The 20,869-nt window shown below is 40.2% G+C and overlaps 1 protein-coding gene across 1 annotated transcript; it reads right to left on the reverse strand.

Moving 5' to 3' along the window:
- Positions 1 to 517: 517 nt before the first annotated feature.
- MS4A3 (membrane spanning 4-domains A3) lies at positions 518 to 18,765 on the reverse strand. Its single transcript, XM_046015768.1, is given in 6 exon segments — positions 518 to 589; positions 1,845 to 2,003; positions 3,864 to 3,914; positions 8,343 to 8,477; positions 12,223 to 12,306; positions 18,754 to 18,765. Coding segments are annotated over 6 exon segments (513 nt in total).
- Between the last annotated feature and the right edge of the window lie 2,104 nt (positions 18,766 to 20,869).

Genomic DNA, 20,869 nt, shown 5'->3' on the forward strand with positions numbered 1-20,869 from the left:
GCTGAAGTTTTATGTACATGGTCCTCACAACAAACATCACAGGAGCATGAAAATGTTTTCATCTTATAGTTGAGTTCCTTAAAATCTGGAAAGAATTCATAATTTTTTCCTGGCTATATAACTACAAACTGATAAGTTATGAGGAATTAATTGAAATTAATTATATATGTATAAAAATGTACTAAATGTTATTATAATATTTATTATTTTGTATTAGTTGTATTATTATTGATATTTTAATTTATTGATTATTATACTAATTATATTACTATAACATGATACTATGATTTATACATGTATTAAATATTAAATACACTGTTTCCTCATTTTTCCAGCCTTCATTCCATCCCACATATTCACACCATCTCTAACTCCAGGAACCCCACAAATCATTACTGCATAATTGTGTCTTTCCAATTCTGGGAGTCAGTGAGAACCTCAAACCCTAGCAGACCATGTGAATTATTAGTTATGGAAACAAACCCACCTCAGTCGAATTACATGAGCTTCCTATGCATCACATGGCTGAGACAGAGATGCTTATGCACAATTCCAGCAAGGTAAGGATCAGCATTAGGGACATCAGGCCCTAGGGGATACGATGTCTCATATCAAACCCAGCACAAACATTCAGAGGGAAAAAAGTGTCATCAGGAAACCAAATATAATGTCTCCTGCCCTTAAAACAGAACAAAATGAACCACAGATTAGGGTTAAGACACAGACACACACCAACACTCCACAAGAGACACTTTGCCAACCTAAAAACATGGAAATACTTTCCCTGGAGAGAGATGCATTACATTTATCAATGCATGTTAGGTAGTCATGGGTGAAGAAACTATAGAGGCAAAATGCTGATACTCTCACTAACATCTACTAATTTGAATCAGAGCAAACAAGGCAGACAAGTAAGCAGTTGAGGAAAATAGACAAAAATAGACAAAAATGACCCCTCCACCATTTCATTAATGGAATTTCGTTAGCTGTTTTATTCATTTACACCATCGCTAGCAGCCAAACACTAAACAGAAATATTAAACACAAAATCATTAGACTAGTAATTCTTCTGTTATCTCTGAGGCACCTCGAAGAAGCAAATATAAAATTGCTCTAGAGGAAAATACTGTGAAATACACAGGAATAAAAAATCAGACCAATATAGATATAAACTTCTATAATTAAAAATACGATTTAGGAAAAAATGATGCACAAACTTCTATGTCAGCACACAGGAAGATTGGGAGTCAGTCAGTAAAAATAGGTCATAAAATAGGTCATCATGGAGAAAAGAGGTAAATTTGAAGGAAAATCTCAATTCCAATTGGACCTCAGAAGGAGAATTTCTAACACAAACAATAAAGTCATTTGGAAAGGTTCTTAAGTAACTTCCCTCTAAAAGGAAGACAACCGCCAAAATTCAGAAGTCAGTCTTGATCTGAAAATCCCAAACTACAGAGAACACTGCAAATCTCCCAAGTCAGTTTTATTAAGGAAGATGTGGAATAAATTTTTTTTCAATTTAACTTCTCTGGAGAGTGTAATAGTAGTAGTAATCAATATTAATAGTATAACACAATGTGCATGGTCTCAACAGTTCATCAAATATTAACTTGCTTGATTCTTACACCAACTCTGTAAGAACGATACTTATATCATCCTTTTTTGAAAGACGAGCAAATTGAAGCACAGAAAGATTGTCTAATTTGACCTTCATTACAGAGCTAATATGTGGCCAAGCCCAGATTCAAATCAAGGCTGCATGATACCTGATACATTATTCTTCTGTACATTTTAGGTTGTTTGAAATATTTTATAATTAAATGTAATTTTGGAAAACATACGTTTGAAAAGATGCCCACGTAAATGCATAAGTCCTGTGACTGTGAAGACTCACAGTTCTTCAAAGACTGCTTATTAACTGCTAAATTTACTGTGAGAAAAACAAACACAACTAGAGCCACAGCAGCGCTGGCAATATTCATTCCAAAAGTGTTTTGCACCTAACAAAAGAATAGGAATTTTCATTAAATATAGGAAGCACATCCTTCCTTCCTTTGGTGGTGGTTCATTTAAATAAAGATTGATTTAAGGTTCTTTACACACCCAGAATCATCTTAGATGCTGGGCACACATCAGAGAACAAAGAGCCATACCCTCATGGAGCTTACATCCTAGCAGCAAAGACAAAGAAAACAATTAAGCATACAAGTTGGTAAACTACGTAGTATTTTTGAAGGGGAATGAGTATTACAGCTAATGGAGCAGAGAGAGAAGGACCTGGACATCCAGAGAGGAGCAGAGATGGCGATGTTAATAGGAATGCTTCCTAGGAAGACGCAGTGAGGAACCCGATACAGGACTGGATCCTGGAACTCCAGGATCATGACCCAAGCCAAAGGCAGTTATTTAACCAACTAAGCCACCCAGGTGCCCAGAAGTCTTCAGTAATCTTAAGGAGAATAGTTATGGAGATGGGATAGAGAAGAAAATAAAGCCTTATTGGAACGGGTTTAATTGAAATTGTATATATTTTTTCTATTTAGAGCAGTAACTGGATGCTTATAGGCTGATTAAAAAGATCTAGCAGAAAGACATTTGGAGTGATGCACTTGGATGGAAAAAAAAAAAGAATGGAATCTAGTACTCAAGTAGGGATACTGGCTTTGAAGAAAATCATAGAGCGGTCGCCTGCTGTAAGAGGTTAGAATGAAAAGAGAAATGGTACAGATCTGGTCCACAAAGTTGATATTAGACTGGGAGTGTGAACATTCTTCTCCAATGGCTTGAGTTTCTCAGAATAGGAAGCAAGGTCATCAACAGAGAATAAAGGTGAGAGAAAAGGGATTGGTGTTCGAGGTGGCCATTGGGGGGGGGGGGGCAGAGAAAGAGCTAGAGAAGCTTTGTAGCTGGGCAGGTGACTTAGAGAGAACACATAATAGGGGTAGTAAGTGTTTAATGAATAACTAAAGGAATAGAACTTCTTGCTTTCAGTTGTGGAATCAGTGGTGGAAAGTGTACACGCTAAGTAATTAGAATTTGTCAAGTTTCACAACACACAAAAATCAAGAAGCCTTTTCCTGAGCTTCAGATTCATCAACTATTAAAAGATAACCATCCCGGGGTTGTTAAGTTCCATCCCCACGCTGGGCGTAGAGCTTACTTAGAAATAAAAATCTTTTAAAAAGGAAAAGTGAGGGGCGCCTGGGTGGCTCAGTGGGTTAAGCTGCTGCCTTCAGCTCAGGTCATGATCTCAGGGTCCTGGGATCGAGCCCCGCATCAGGCTCTCTGCTCTGCAGGGAGCCTGCTTCCTCCTCTCTCTCTCTCTGCCTGCCTCTCTGCCTACTTGTGATCTCTCTCTGTCAAATAAATAAATAAAATCTTTAAAAATAAATAAATAAAAATAATAATAATAATAAAAAAAAAAAAGATAACCATCCCGGGACGCCTGGGTGGCTTAGTTGGTTAAGCAGCTGCCTTCGGCTCGGGTCATCATGATCCCAGCTTCCTGTAATCGAGTCCCACATCGGGCTCCTCGCTCAGCGGGGAGCCTGCTTCTCCCTCTGCCTCTGCCTACCATTCTGTCTGCCTGTGCTCTCTTTCTCTCTCTCTCTCGAACAAATAAATAAATAAAATCTTAAAAAAAAAAAGATAACCATCCCAATAATCACTCGAATCTCTATGACTTTCTGATAATTTACCGTCTGAGTGCCTTAAGAAAAGAGAATTAATTTTCTTGTGCATTACATGAGACTCGATGTCTCAGTTGGATTCACCAACCTCTACTCTCCTGTTATTAATAGATAATTTATTTCAAGTCCTATGATCATAGGAAGACGAGAAGAACTGCCACTTATCAACACTCTTGTGGGTATTCTCCCAGCTGCAACAGATAAGGATCTGGAAACAATGAACTGTTTGAACACAGGAAACAAAGCCGATTAGAAAATACTAAGTCTCAACTATTTTTTCTTAGTACTCCTTGGATTAGTAGCTATTTAGCAATGGTTGTACAAAACTTCTTTTTTAAATTAACATTCTACCACAGAGAATTATACTTGATGTCGTTCATCATTTTATAACAATGATATTTTAAATTCATTAAAATTTTGAGCAAATATATATTATCATTATGTTCTATGTCTGGCTTTTTATAGGTTATATGAGTGTGCATACTTTAAAAATATAATAAATACATATATTTAATGTAACATAATTTATATTTATAGTAAATGTAAATAACATTTATTTATATGCACATTCATATGTAACATTATTCTCATGTTCTTACCCAGGCTTCAGATAAGGGTTTGATTTATTGGATTAGATGTTCTAAAAGAACTTCTGCAAATCTGTCTATATTGATATGTCCACTAATTTTTTAAATGATTGTTTTTGATAAGCTATTGTTGTCATGACTCTAATTTGATAAATTGAATTCTCTACAAGTTCATGGTTTTCTTAAAACTTCATTCTGTTTTATATCTCATAAATCTTACAACCCTTTATCAAACCACTCCTAGGATTTGAAGGCAAACTTGCCAAAATCATGGAGAGCTAAAGCTTGTTACATAAATTCAATTCAATTTAATTCTTGAATTCTTGAATTCAATTCTTGAATTCTGACTGAACATGAAGGAACGGGTTTTGAATTCCACTTCAAATAACAAAGTGGTTATCACAAGAAACTCCAGGCTCATTAGAGCCTCATGGTCAAGAGCACGTGTTCTGTGTCTTGATGCCATCTTCACTTGTATTCATTCTGTATCCTGAGGCAAACTGTCACACCCCTCTTTGCCTGCATTTCTTTTTCTATAAAATAGAGATGTTCATAGCCCCATGTCACTGATCTTATAGTTATATGGGGATAAAATGAAATAACACATGGTAAGGTACTAGATATGGGCCCAGCATACATAAAGCACCTATTAAAAATATTAAAAACAGCTAAGGTTTTTATATATTTTTTCCATTAATTTCCTACTGACCCAATGAGAAGGTCCTTGTATTATTTCTACTATCCTAGGAAACTGAAGGGCAAGAGCTGAAATATCTTTTCCAAAGGCACACGGTTTAATAAGGATTAGTAAGAGGAAGATTGGTAAATAGAAGGAATCACACATCAGTGTGTGTAGATAGCAGGGTCTGTATACAGAAGGAAGGGGAGGGAGATGAGGATATAGTAACTAGGCCAGATAGGAAACGCTTTGTTCCACATCACGGATCTTAGACTTTGTTCCACTGGTGATACAGAGCCAGAGAAAAGCTTCTGGCAATGGGAATCCAACAGTCGGATTTGAATCTTAGTCTTGAGGATGCCTTAAAAGAGTGAGCTCTAGTTCCCTGACCACTTTTTTTCAACAACCTGACCTCAGCTTTCTGAGAAAAGAATATTCTTTTCCAGTCAATCCCATTTACAATTGCACCCAAAACTTTAAGATACCTAGGAATAAACCTAACCAAAGAGGCTAAGAATTTATATGCAGAAAACTATAAAGTACTCATGAAAGAAATTGAGGAAGACACAAAGAAATGGAAAAATGTTCCATGCTCCTGGATTGGAAGAATAAATATTGTGAAAATGTCTATGCTGCCTAAAGCAATCTACACATTTAATGCAATCCCTATCAAAATACCACCCATTTTTTTCAAAGAAATAGAACAAATAATCCTAAAATTTATATGGAACCAGAAAAGACCTCGAATAGCCAAAGGAATATTGAAAAAGAAAGCCAAAGTTGGTGGCGTCACAATTCTGGACTTCAAGCTCTATTACAAAGCTGTCATCATCAAGACAGCATGGTACTGGCACAAAAACAGACACATAGATCAATGGAACAGGATAGAGAGCCCAGAAATAGACCCTCAACTCTATGGTCAACTAATCTTTGACAAAGCAGGAAAGAATGTCCAATGGAAAAAAGACAGCCTCTTCAATAAATGGTGCTGGGAAAATTGGACAGCCACATGCAGAAAAATGAAATTGGACCACTTCCTTACACCACACATGAAAATAGACTCAAAATGGATGAACGACCTCAATGTGAGAAAGGAATCCATCAAAATCCTTGAGGAGAACACAGGCAGCAACCTCTTCGACCTCAGCCGCAGCAACATCTTCCTAGGAACATCGGCAAAGTCAAGGGAAGCAAGGGCAAAAATGAACTATTGGGATTTCATCAAGATCAAAAGCTTTTGCACAGCAAAGGAAACAGTTAACAAAACCAAAAGGCAACTGACAGAACGGGAGAAGGTATTTGCAAACGACATATCAGATAAAGGACTATATATAGTCCAAAATCTATAAGGAACTTAGCAAACTCAACACCCAAAGAACAAACAATCCAATCAAGAAATGGGCAGAGGACATGAACAGACATTTCTGCAAGGAAGACATCCAGATGGCCAACAGACACATGAAAAAGTGCTCCACATCACTCGGCATCAGGAAATACAAATCAAAACCACAATGAGATATCACCTCACACCAGTCAGAATGGCTAAAATTAACAAGTCAGGAAATGAGAGATGCTGGCGAGGATGCAGAGAAAGGGGAACCCTCCTACACTGTTGGTGGGAATGCAAGCTGGTGAAGCCACTCTGAAAAACAGCATGGAGGTTCCTCAAAAGGTTGAAAATAGAACTACCCTATGACCCAGCAATTGCACTACTGGGTATTTACCCTAAAGATACAAACATAGTGATCTGAAGGGGCACGTGCACCCAAATGTTTATAGCAGCAATGTCTACAATAGCCAAACTATGGAAAGAACCTAGATGTCCATCAACAGATGAATGGATAAAGAAGAGGTGGTATATATACACAATGGAATACTATGCAGCCATCAAAAGAAATGAAATCTTGCCATTTGCGACAACGTGGATGGAACTAGAGGGTATCATGCTTAGTGAAATAAGTCAATCAGAGAAAGACAACTATCGTATGATCTCCCTGATATGAGGACATGGAGAAGCAACATGGGGGGTTAGGGAGGTAGGAGAAGAATAAATGAAACGAGATGGGATTGGGAGGGAGACAAACCATAAGTGACTCTCAATCTCACAAAACAAATTGAGGGTTGCTGGGGGGAGGGGGGGTTGGGAGAGGGGGAGTGGGGTTATGGACATTGGGGAAGGTATGTGCTATGGTGAGTGCTGTGAAGTGTGTAAACCTGGCGATTCACAGACCTGTACCCCTGGGGATAAAAATACATTATGTGTTTATAAAAAAATAAGAAATAAATAAAAAATTTTTTAAAAAACCACAAAGAATATTCTTTTCCAGTTGAATAATTGAGACTCTTTATTATTCTCTTTTCTACAATATGGAAATTTCCCATTTAGATAGGATTCATGATGCAGAGAAAATGTGTACTCCTAATATTCTAGGGAAAAAAATCCAGATTCTAACTAGGTCATCTAAATGATCATATTAACTACCTAAACATTTCAGAAATGTTAAATCCAAATTACATGTGTTAGACTATATCCAGAAACAGAATATAATCTTTTGTCAGAACATGAGATCTGATTTGGGTCAAGAAATTTTGGCCAGATGATAAGCAATTTTGTTTTACAGGACATTTGAAGGTCAATGATTTTGAAAAAAACAAAAAAACAAAAAACAAAAACAAAGTATGAATAAATCAGAGCCCAAAATTTGCTATAAATTTTTTCTTCCTCATTTGTCAATTACACATTCCATTTACTATTTTCAGCTAACCCTCCCATCTTTGATATGTCATGGTAGCACCTTTGTTTGAGACCAACCACATTAAATTCTCAAAGTTCTAATACCAGAATCTACAAACAAAACAAGCCCTATCTAATTAACAAACACTTCCTGCTAACCACCTTTAAAAAAAATAAACCATCAGGTAGGTGATAGTCAAATAACAAAGCTAAATAAATAAATTTTAAGATCACCTAGGATCAAAGCCTATTTTATTGATTACATTTTGACCTAGATAGGGGAAATCAATCTTCTGATTTTCAGACTGTGATCAGCAGGCAAATCTCTTATGTCTCAAACCAGGACTCTCTTGGCTATGCAAGACAATTCACCAATACTCAGTTTTAATTTGATTTTCTTAGTATCCATAATACCTGGGTTTAATACATGAATACATTGACTTCATGTTTGGGACTTAAGTTGTGCTCAGAAAATATGATTTCTCTTCATCAGAAAGGCACTTTATTTTTAAAACATTTGTAAAGATTACAAATCAAACCCATAGCAGGCAAACTCCAAATCACCTAAGAACAACACTGTATTAATCCAACACATTTCTAGCAGTGGTATCTATGCAGTGATCTCTGGTCAGGGGAATATGAATACTCACAAATATAGGGCCCCACAGTGGATAGGCTGTGTAGAAGATAAAGAAAAACAGACTGAAGAAATGGAATATGTTTCTTAAGGAACCTAGAAAAACACCTAGAACCAGAATAATTGCTCCACTCAGGATCTGGACGGCCTGTAAGAAGCAGGGGGCCGGAGGGGGGGGGGGGGCATAATGGTCATATACTAATGTACATGGAGAAGAGACCATTTTAATTTCCTTCAGAAAGCAGGTATTATTGCTTGAAATGATTATAAAGTCAACTAATTTAACTGGGCTAGAGCTTGCACTTGGAGGTTTTCATCCCATGCTATCGCCACCGATCCCGGGGGCGGTGGGGGTGGGGGGCAGCCCTTCATCTCCACCTCTCCCCCTGCCCCTGTTTATTCTCACAAACCCCTTCCGCAAAGTGGCGAAAGAGTAGAGGCAACATGGCCGACCTCATAGATAAGGTCATTCATCTTCCTAGCATACTTTAGGGCCATAATATGATGGGGGAGGCATCCAGACATGAAACAACAGTTCAGTAAGTCTTTCCTCAACCCAATTTTTAAATTTAAGATACGGAGTATGAGTTCATAAGAACTCAGCCTCCTGACATGCTGCTCAGATTGGAGTCCATTCTCCAAAGTTGATAGGATGTTTCCTAAAGTCTAAAGTAGGTCTTGGTCTTTTCTTTAAAAAGTACATTATTGACTCAGTGATGAATAACTTAGATTCCTCCTCATGGGAATAAACAAGATTTTCCATATGATAGGTATTTTCTTCCATCTTAAACCTTTTTTAAAACTAAGGTTGACATACCCCAAATGCAATTTACATCATTGCATTTCATTTTGTCTTGGAGTAGTAATCATCAGACTATTGTAGTAAGTCTGGGTGTCTCATTTAACCTTGAAACAGTGAAGATTGATTCCCTTCTCTTTTTTATATACAGGTATCTAGGCCCCTCTCTCTGCAAATCAGTCCTATACAACCAGACAGATGGCTTCACTGAGTGGTGAACTCTTAGGTGAGGAAGATGCCTTTGGTCATATTCCTATAATAACAGTAGGTATAATTTATTGGGTACTTACTGCTACATGCCAAATGTGATCTAGTTCCTGAGAACGTGTGAACATATTTAATGCTCCTGACAGTCTATGTTGGAATATTATTCCCACTTTAAAGATGAGAAAATGGAGGCATAGAGAGGTTAAACCACATACCCAAACTTACACCTTTCATAAATGAATTCAGCTCTACTAGAGACATTCTACTTTAAGATCCGACATTTCTTTTTAAATCATTATGCTGCATCGTACTGTAGGGGAAGATAGCCTTCTAGGCAGCCATATAGCTGTGAATAGAGTTTACACACCATGGAAGAGCCAAGCTGAAGTCTGAATTTAGCCATTTACTAGTTGAGTGATCTAGGAATGGGAACCTCAGTGTTCACATATGTAAATGGAAATAATTTTAATTTCATATTAACATTACAAGGGGCAACTTTGATAAGGTATGAAGTCCCTAACCTAACAAACAGTTGCTAAATGTTGACTTTAACTTATACTCTGCCTTGTGTCAAAAGGACTTAAAGTATCATATATAAAGGTCACCAAACAACCACCACAATCATTGCAACTAAAAAATACATTATCACTAAAATATAAACAGTATGTTCAATCTTGGACAGTATAACTTCATAGTATAAAAACTGGGTGGCTCAGTGGGTTAAAGCCTCTGCCTTCAGCTCAGGTCATGATCCCAGAGTCCTGGGATCAAGCCCTGCATCGGGCTTTCTGCTCAGAGAGGAGTCTGTTTCTCCCTCTCCCATCTGCCTGCTGCTCTCCCTGTTTGTGCTCTTTCTTTTTCAAAAAATAAATAAAATCTTTAAAAATAATAAAATAAAATTTCTCCATTGAGAAAAGTGTGTGTGTGTACATATTTAAAGATTTTATTTTTTAAGTGATCCCTACACCCAGTGCAGGGCTCGAACTCACAACCCAAAGATCAAAAGTCACATGCTCCACTGACTGAGCCAACCAGACACCCTGGGAAATAGGCATACATTTTAGATAAGCTATCTACTGCTCTAAAATGTATGTAATGTGGGGAGCAGCACTCCTTCAGGATCAGAAGTGCTTGCCTGTTACTCCAGCTTCATGCCTCCCCCTTCCTATCTCATAGCTCCATCCAGCCAGGGTTTCTTTTCTTTTAATTCCCCAAGCATCAAGCTCTCAAAAGTCTCAAACCCTCCTTCTCAGTATTATTCCTCCCTTCTTGAACACGTTGTCCCTCAGGCTCCACCTAGATAATGTCTGGTCTTTTTCCAGACTGACCCTTTGCCCACATCCAAACTTTTCATGCAGGGAGCCCTCTTCAGTCCAGCCCAAGTCTGGAGGAAGCTCCCTGTTATTAAGAATGTCCTCTGCTGTCTCACTTATTTGTGGAGCATAACAAAGAACATGGAGGACATGGGGAGATGGAGAGGAGAGGGAGTTGAGGGAAACTGGAAGGGGAGATGAACCATGAGAGACTATGGACTCTGAAAAACAACCAGAGGGTTTTGAAGGGGCGGCGGGGGGGGGGGTGGGAGGTTGAGAAACCAGGTGGTGGGTAATAGGGAGGGCACGTACTGCATGGAGCACTGGGTGTGATGCCAAAACAATGAACACTGTTATGCTGTAAATAAACAACAACAAAAAAAAAACCATAAAATTTGTTACCAAAAAAAAAAAAAAAAAGAATGTCCTCTGCTTCCCTTTTCCTACTACGTACCCTTCTAAGCCTCCAGTGACTGGAAGCTCAGCTGTATCTGCTGTCTTCCCAACATAAGAAGTCAGTGCCTACGTCTGTGGCTGTCACACGCTGGACACTCAGGGAATACATGTTTAACAAATAAATAAATTTTTGGTTCAGCTCAATGGAGCCATGCTGTACTGAAAATCTGTTTTCAAGGGTTGGAGCCTCTCCTTCGGAGAAACTCCAGAGTACTTCTGGAGAAGGGAGATCGAGTCTAACCACATCATTTAATTTTATTTTTTTGAATAATTATAATTACCAGGGAGAATTTTCAGCCTTTCGGCAAAATAAATTATGTTAGTAATTTGCTCAATTTAGCATTTTTTTTTTAAATGAGAGAAGTGTAGATTTCCTGAGAACCCCAGTTAAGTTCACCCATCTGGTTTTTACTGTGTGTCAGGCATTGTTCTAAGTGTTTTTACTCATTCAACCCATTTATCCCTCACATATCCATGCGAATAAGTACTACTCTTGTGATCCCTTCCATTTTACAGGCAGGGAGGAGTTATGTCACTTCCCCGAAAAACACACAGCCAGCAACTGAGGAGATAGGTATCAGAACCTGATAACCCGGCTCTGGGGTGTCATTATGATCCCTCTGAGCTTATGCAGAAACTCACTCACTAAATCCCAGGCCTCGGGTGTGTCCAGACCATCCCATTCCCAGAGCTGGCAGCCAAACTTGGGGGCAGCACCTTGGATTTAATACATCTCAGGGGGTGTGTGTGCATGCCTGTGTGTGTGCGTGCACGTGGCATGCATGTCCATGCCCGTGTCTTCCCAAAGAAATAACTATATAATTACATCTAACATTTTGGCACCAGAGAACAAATTCTAAAGGGAAGCCATGCTCTTAGCTGAAATTCCAAATCTCTACATAGCAACCATACAGAAAACTCTGTAGACATCCTCACGGCCCACTGGGGGGCACCTCTAGCAGATAATTAAAAAGGAGGGTTTCTCTGAAGAGGGAATCTATAAGGTTTACCTTGTAGGCTTTGGGCCTTGGAAGATGTCTTGCCTCTGAAGCCAAGTAGGAGACACTCGATAATGATGGCTAGAGTGTCTTTTCTGGAAAACTGCAGCCTCCTCTGACTCCAACTTAACGTACCTTTGCCTTGTGCAACAGTGCAGAGGAGTCAGTGAAAGCGTGCTGGCTGGAGAGCGTGCTGAGATCACTCTGAGTTCACCGTGCTTCCTGAAGGCTTACCGTTGATTAGGAAACTGGAAGCAAGAGTCTTCTGGCTTTGAGACATTGCCCAACGCATTGTTGGAACAAGAAATACAAGCAGGACATACAGGGAGATGGGTGGGAAAGCACTGCTGGTTGGGCATCGAAGAATTATGTCGAAGAACAAAGAACAAAGTCAGTGTCTAGACGAGGGAGAGTGGTCCCATGCCTCACATTCAGGTCTTACAGGCTTTGAAAGGCTAGTTAAGTTGCCAGCATTATAGGTACAAGAAGTATACAAAACTGTAGTTTAAATACATTGAATGATTGCCATGGAGGGGTCATCACTCTACATGTTCTACTTGCTTTGACCCACCTCCTCCTATGCTAACTCCAGACGAAGGAATGACTGTTAGCCCAATTTCATAGAAAAGAAGACTATCACAGGGAAATGTTAACCAGCTTTCCTAACATCAGCCCGTACCTGGCCAGGCTGTGTGCAAACTTCAGTCTCTGGGTACTGTGAGGTCAGAGCGGTGCCTGTTACCCTCAGTGCAATATTTTTTTAAAGATTTTTTATTTATTTATTTGGCAGACAGAGATCACAAGTAGGCAGAGAGACAGGCAGAGAGAGAGGAAGGGGAGAAGGCTCTCTGCAGAGCAGAAAGCCTGATGCGGGGCTCCATCCCAGGACCCTGGGATCTTGACCTGAGCTGAAGGCAGAGGCTTTAACCCACTGAGCCACCCAGGTGCCCCCTTCAGTGTGATTTTAATAACACCTCCCTTCATTTTCAGAGGTGTCCCAGCTTAGAAGATGAATTATTGTGAAAAATTAATAAAAAGAAACCTTGTTTAAAATGGTGTTTGGAAAGGGGCACCTGGGTGGCTCCATTGGTCAAGCATCTGCCTTCAGCTCAGGTCATGATCTCAGGGTCCTGGGATGGAGCCCCAATTCAGGCTCCCTGCTCAGTGGGAATCCTGCTTCTCCCTGTCCCTCTTCTTTTTATCCCTGCTTGTGCTCACTCTCTCATGTTTTCTCCCTCAAATAAAGAAACAAACAAACAAATCTTTAAAATAAAATGGTGTTGTGAGGTCAATGCAGGGAGCTCTCACACCCTACCACTTCTCGGGGATTGCAGACCCCACAAGAAGAGACCTACCTTCTCAAGCTACTTTACCTGCTTTACTACCCAGTGCGAGGAAGAAAGGTGCGTCCCTAACAGCGGCCCAGCCAATGAGAGACAGTCACAACTCAGCCAACGAGGAGCCCCTATACTTGGAACTCCCTCTTTAGTCCAATGGACTTTGTGTTTATGGCAGCTCTTCCCAGCTCCCCCCACCTTCCTCTATAAAAGAGCCGTCCTCCCTCTGTTGGCTTGACTTGGCTGTGGTTTGGTGTAGTTTGCTTTTCTCAAGTTGTAATTCTCTACCATTCCCAAATAAACTCCTTTCTGCTGGTAAAATGACTGGCAGTTTCATTTTTAAGCTTAACATGACATAATCATCCCAATAGATAAGCGTCCTTAAGTAGGTGATGGAACGATCAGAGCCAAGAGACAGTAAGGAAATAAGTAACGTGAAGATTCGAACTGCCATCTTTAGGACAGTCACAGGGCAGGGCTGGTGAGGAAGGGCTGGAGAAGGAAGTCTGTGAGGCAGAGGAGAATGTTCCTAACAAATTGGGTGCAGTTCTAGTTCTAGAAACTGGAGGAGAAGTGGGAACTTGGTCACAGAAAAGAGAAAGAGCAGGACGGAAAAGATGACCCACGGAGAGGTCTGGGAGACTGTGAACTTGGGCACTGGATATCAAGTGAGCAAAGTCTTGCAGCCAGGAAAACGGTAACAATATGTAGGAGCTCTGCGACCACGGCTGGCACCTGAGCCTGGGACAGATGCTGGGGAGCGAGGGATGACAGAGAAATTCTAACCGTAAATCACGAGGAAATAGCTAACAGGATGGCAACAAAAATATATTCCTCCTGTTTCACTTTAGCCAGAGTCATTGCAAGTGGAATACTGAAGAGGAAGCAGGAATAGGAGGGGGAGGGGGGGAAGGGAAGGGGAGGAGGAAGAGAGAGGAGAACAGAGAGGAGGAGGAGGAAAAGGGGTAGGGTAGGGAAGAGGAGGAGGAGAAGAAGAGAAAGAGGAGGAGGAGGAGGAGAGGAAGAGGAGGGGGAGAGGAAGAAAAAGAACATGATGACAAAGAAGAAGAGGAAGTGGGGAGAGGCGGGGGAGGCTTAGGAGAAGAGGAGAAGGGCGGAGTGAAGGGAGGAGGAAGAGGAGGAGACAAAGAAGAAGAGAAGGGAGAAAAGGAGAGGCAACAAGGGGAGGAAAAGGGAGGAGGAGGAAAAGAGGGGGGGAAGTGAGGAGAAAAAGGGAGGGAAGGGGGAGGAGGAGGAGGAGAAGAGGAAGGGGAGAAAGAGGAGGGGGAGGGAGGGAGAGGAAGAAGAAGAGGAAAAGGAGGTGGAGACAGGGGTGGGAAGGGGAGGAGGAGGAAGAAGAGGACAAAGAAGAGAAGGAGGAGGAAGAGGAAGGGGAGGTAAAGGAGGAGGAAGAAGGGAAGGCCAAGAAAGTGTCTTCAGGGAACAAGAGGAAGAAATATGAGTAAAATGAAAAGTAGTTCCTTTTAACATACTTGTTTTTTTTGTGTGTGTGTGTGTTTTTTTTTTTAAAGATTTATTTATTTGACAGATAGAGATTACAAGTAGGCAGAGAGGCAGGCAGAGAGAGAGGAGGAAGCAGGCTCCCAGCTAAGCAAAGAGCCCGATGCGGGGCTCGATCCCAGCACCCCGGGATCATGACCTGAGCTGAAGGCAGAGGCTTTAACCCGCTGAGCCACCCAGGCGCCCCAACATACTTGTTTTAAATGTAGAACTGTAGGGGGGTGGAAAGAGCTCTGAAAGGAAGTTACTTAAACTCTAAGACTTCATTTATTTCATTTGTAAATATATAGACCTAAGTGCCCACCTTAGAGAACAGTGCCTATAAAAAGCAAATGACAGAATGCATCTAGACATCTTAGCAACTAAAGTCTTTACATGCATTCAAAATAAATGAATAAATGGGGTGCCTGGGTGGCTCAGTGGTTAAAGCCTCTGCCTTCAGCTCAGGTCATGATCTCTGGGTCCTGGGATCGAGCCCCGCATCGGGCTCTCTGCTCGGCAGGGAGCCTGTTTCCTCCCTTCTCTCTCTCTGCCTGCCTCTCTGCCTACTTGTGATCTGTCAAATAAATAAATAAAATCTTTTAAAAAAATGAATAGGGGCGCCTGTGTGGCTCAGTGGGTTAAGCCGCTGCCTTCGGCCCAGGTCATGATCTTGGGGTCCTGGGATTGAGTCCCACATCAGGCTCTCTGCTCAGCAGGGAGCCTGCTTCCCTCTCTCTCTCTCTGCCTGCCTCTCTATCTACTTGTGATCTCTCTCTGTCAAATAAATAAAATCTTTAAAAAAAATAAAAATAAAAAATAAAAAAATGAATAAAAATGCGAAGCCTCTTCAATTATTTAGGGAGAGAAAGGTTATGGAAACTGCTCTCAAGAGAAGACTCACAGAGGTGTCCTCCACTGGTGTGTCATATCCCCTGATTCCAGTGGCTGTGGAGTGCCAGTGCCCCTGTGGCACGCCCTCACTGTTACAGATCTGCTGGCTCACTGGGCACAGGACCAGACTGGGGCTCAGCTTCTCCTACTCACACCAGGTCTCCTCATCCAGCCTCTCTGAGTCCTGGACCAGGTGTTGTGCAACTCCATGGTGACAGTGCCAACTTCTTCTGCAGGTCATCCACATGGTCAAGGTTGGAGACAATGAGAGAAAGAGGCAAGTCCCAGTATGTTCCCAACCCTGCTGACCTTCAGCAGCATTGGGCTTACCACCAGATGCAAGGACAATAACCTTCTATGCATTTCTACCCCAGTTCCCAAAATGTATTGTTCTTTATGACAAATATGTTATCAATATCATGCATATTGTTTCTGTTCCCCTGATTGAACCTGGTCATAATGTCTGAGTGATATATCACTACTCTTTCAGTTCTCATTTCTCTATTAACTTTGGACTTTCTTTCCTATGAGTTGTCAGTAGAATTATCTGATTAGAATAGCATAGAGTCTATTTCCTCCAGAAAGAGATTTCAATCCTAAAATGCCTTTTCACTCTTCTCCAAAGAAGAAAACCAGTAGACCCCAGGGAACTCTAATGTTTATATACACTACAGAATCCTCTTAATTGTAGGTAGTTTAGGGTCACTCCTTGTTCATGGGGAAAACTTATAAATATCACTGTTTGTCATTCCGTTTCATTCAGTGTGAACTTTTGATATTTTGGCTCCTATTTTAGAAGAACAGGAGGAATACAGGCTCTATAATCAAAATAGGTTCTTTTTTCATGTGATTCCCTTGCTAGCACTACATCTTACTAAATTTATGTCCTGATTAGAAATAGAAGTGGGTGCCTATACATATTCTAATTAGTCCTGAACATTGATCGAACATGTGTCTGCTGATGTAGTATGGTGGACCAAAGCCCGGTAGTCTCTCACTCATGGTTCCTACCCAGGCCTGGATAGGAACCTTCTGCTACTTTTTGCTCATGTAAGAGGTCCAACTCAAAGACCCAGCTCTTGTTCAAGACAAGGCTCACAGCTGGCATGCCCACCTGCATCTCACTGTCCCCACTGCCCGTGATGACAGGGCTGGTTTCCAGTGCACCTGGTTGCTGTGCAGGGACTGAAGCTCACTTGGATTTTTGCAGCAGACCTTCTTTTCTTGGATAAAGCCACTGTATAAAGCACTTCATCTTCTACCCACTGTATTTCTCAGGAGAGGCTCTCTCTTATGTTACATGACTAGGGGTTCTTGCTCACATGGTCTTCTGCTAACCCCCTGGTCTGGGCAAAGGTAGAAGGCTCATAAACCAGCATCTTCTCTTCAATGCCGCCTTCATTTGTATATCCTAGGGTTCCCTCTGTATTCAACTGGCATGGAAATTAGACCTTTACTCTTTCTTGGAGCCTGAAATATAGCAATCTGGGCTCCTTCTGACCAGGCTGCTCCCTCTAGTGTCCACATGGGGATACAACACTCGGGAAGCTGCCGACTTCACGCTGGGCACCTGCCAGGGCTAATTCAGTGGGATCACTTTGATCCCTCAGTCAGCAGCACACATTCTGTAAGGCTGCCCTGGACATTGTTCAAGCTAATCCTTTGGCCCTTGAACAAATTCTTAAATTCATCTCCAGTGCTCTTTTTCTACAGTGAGAATGACCTAGAGTAGATACAGCCTTGGTGAGCATCTTCCTTCCAGACCTTTCCCTCTAGCCTCTGCTGCTAGAACACTGCTTTGCTCTGGCTGGATTGGGACTAAGGTTGCCAGACAAAATTCAGAAGTCCCAGTTAAATTTGAATTTCAGGAAAACAACAACTTAAAAAATATTTCAGTATGCCACATATGATATTTAATTATTTAAATAAAGTCCCAAATATTGCATGAAATATAATTACAATAAAAATAATACTATGAGAAATCCAAGTTTAACTGGGCATCTTGTATTTTGATCTGCCAAATCTCATCAACCTTACTTAGGGCACAGATTCCACTCTATTCCCTTGGATCATTTCCTGACTGTTGCCAAACATGTTGTCAGCTCTGGACTACCACTCCGCCCCTCAGCCCACCAAGGTATTAGACTTCTGATTTCTAAGTGGCCATGGGGCTCATCAGGAAAGAGTGACGGAACTTGCAGCAAGCTGTAGGGGAAGTGCATCTACAGGGATCCTGCCCCGATGGACCCGCCCCAACTTACTGACCAAGTGAACCTTTCAAGCATTTCCAGTGGCTTCTTGGTAAGTCATTCCCTGAGGGAGCCACCAAGACACTCTTGCCTCCTTTTCAGAGTCAACCTACAGGTTTTTAGCAGGGAGTTTTGGGGGCTTTTAATGGGCTATTTGGGGGGGGTACACACTACTAGTTGGGCTGTGGTTGAGCTACTCAAGTAGAACTTGCCTGGGTGCCTCAGCCCAAATGTCTTTAGATCCTTACTGCTTCCCACCTCCACACTTCCCCTGCTTCATGATTCCATCTGCTTTCCATCTCTCCACCAAAATCGCTATTGACCTCTCAATACTTTTCTTTTTAAGAGCATATATTTCATAGAACAACTTTCATTTTCTAATAGAGCAATAAATTCCAGTTGAAAAGTCTAACTGATGTACTATTAAATGTATTTTCATTTCGTTAGGTTCATATGGGATGAGCTATTGTGGCTTGTAATCAAGCTAGCATAATTTTTTACGTCAGGCTATCTGAAATATAATTTATAACAATCAGTTTCCTTTGTCAGGTGTATAGTCCTATACATTTAGCCAACATCCATAGAAGTGTAAACTCTACCATAAATCAAGCTAAAACAGCTGCACATCTAATTCTTAGCACGTTGAACTTTTCTTTTCATCTACAACTGACCTGGAACTCCATAGTGTCCTGAAAACTACTTCTCAAGGAAAAGATTCCTACTATCACTTGCATCTTTCTGCACTTCCCAAGGAAATCAGGAATGTATTTTCAAAAAGAAAACAGGCGGTGTTTAAGCATGTGAACTAATCAATATCTTGTTTTTGATGAGTTGTGATTACACCCAAGTCCAGCTTTGCTTCCCTTAAAACTGAGAAATGAAGTATCTATCACTATATTGTCTTTGAAAATGTTCTGGATGAGTCCACCCTTCAGTCACTTACATAGAATGAAACAGATTGAGCATATACACAAAAACTTACAAGGCTCTTCAGAGTCAAGGCAGGCTACCTGCTACAACTTAAAAGAGGAACATTTAACAACAGGGACATTCTTGTGATTTTATTTCTAGTTTTAATTTCCAAAAAGGACTGGCAATTATTTAAGGGACACCTTCACCAAAATAGTTCAACATCTTTTCATGGTAAAAAATTGTCAACCAATTACATAGTCAACTAATTACCTTCACATAGTAAAGCCTGCATAAAGCAAGCCCTTAGTGAATACCACACCTGATGGTGAAAAGCTGAAAGCTTTTCCTCTAAGAGTAGGAGAGGACCACCAATTTTAAAAGCAGCTGGCAAATGATTTAAACTATTTTTTCCCTCCTCTGTAAAATTGGTATAATATTCACACATAACTTTGGGGTTATTAGAATCAAGTAAGTTGTCACTAGATGCTGGTAATATAACCTGACCCATGTTAAGCCTTACAGAAGGGTTACCTCTTAGTTTTATATTGACTGTAAAAGGTAGATGCCCATTGTGACAATGTTTAAAGTCTTTGATGAGTAAACAATGATAAGCAGCATTTTATTGAAAATGACATAATAGCAGCACTTTAAATTTTTAAAAAATTTAATGAAAATATCTTAATGAAAAATACCTTGGCAAAAATCAGACTCCGGGATCATGTGACACCCAAAATATACATTTACAAAGCAAATGAGTAACAAATGGCACAACTTCATTCTCCTAATTGATATAAGAAATAGCCCAAGTCAAGAGTGACTTTTTTGTATATTACATGGGAAGACCCCCTCTTTAGGGAAAAGATGTCTAAAGAAGGAGTCTTCCCATGTAATATACAAAAAAGTCACTTTTTTCTATTTATCACCAGCTACCTGATGAATATATCATGATGAATATATCATTTATATATATAAAATATGAACATAAATTCATGATTATATGAAGATGATAGCATGGTGGGAAGATCCTACCCTTGACCACCTCAATCCATCGATTATTTCAAGTGTGGAAAAATCACATCAGGGAAAGAACAGAAAACCTGACATCAAATTTGAGTTAAGAAAGTGGCTATTTAGGGGCACCTGGGTGGCTCAGTCATTAAGCAGCTGCCTTTGGCTCAGGTCATGATCCCAGGGTCCTGGGATTGAGCCCCGAATCAGGCTCCCTGCTCAGCGGGAAGCCTGCTTCTCCCTCTCCCACTCCCCCTGCTTGTATTGCTTCTCTCACTGTGTCTCTCTCTGTCAAATAAATAAATAAAAATCTTAAAAAAAAAGAAAGAAAGAAAAGTGGCTATTTAAATTCTAGAATATGAATCTGATTTCCTTCTGCAACAATCAAATATGACATACATTGAATTATTTTTAGTAATCAATTTTACCAATTAGGAAAGCCACACGAGTTAAAGTGTCTTCACACAAAAGCACTTTGTCCTGAGAGTTAGTACGTTAAATTTTAAATTCTGCACAAAGTTAGTCTCTGGCATATTTAGATACCTATCTACATTCTTTACTTTTACTAAAAAATACTTAGAACATATTTCTCAAGGGTTCATATCAATTGGATCAAATTATTGTCATTGAGGACATTTTGTTCTACTGTATAGAACAGAAAATAAAATTTAAATGGGCAGTATAAATTGCCAATAGTTAACATTAAATTAACAAGCTATACCCCTGATGGAAAAAAAAAAAAATATATATATATATATATATATATATATATATATATATATATATATCTTCCCTGAATCAGGAACGTCACTGAATCAGGGATTTTTAGGGAGAATATATCTAAGAAAAGATTTATACCAACTTTTT

This window comes from Meles meles, chromosome 8 (genome assembly GCF_922984935.1).
Source record: "Meles meles chromosome 8, mMelMel3.1 paternal haplotype, whole genome shotgun sequence".
Taxonomy (NCBI): domain Eukaryota; kingdom Metazoa; phylum Chordata; class Mammalia; order Carnivora; family Mustelidae; genus Meles; species Meles meles.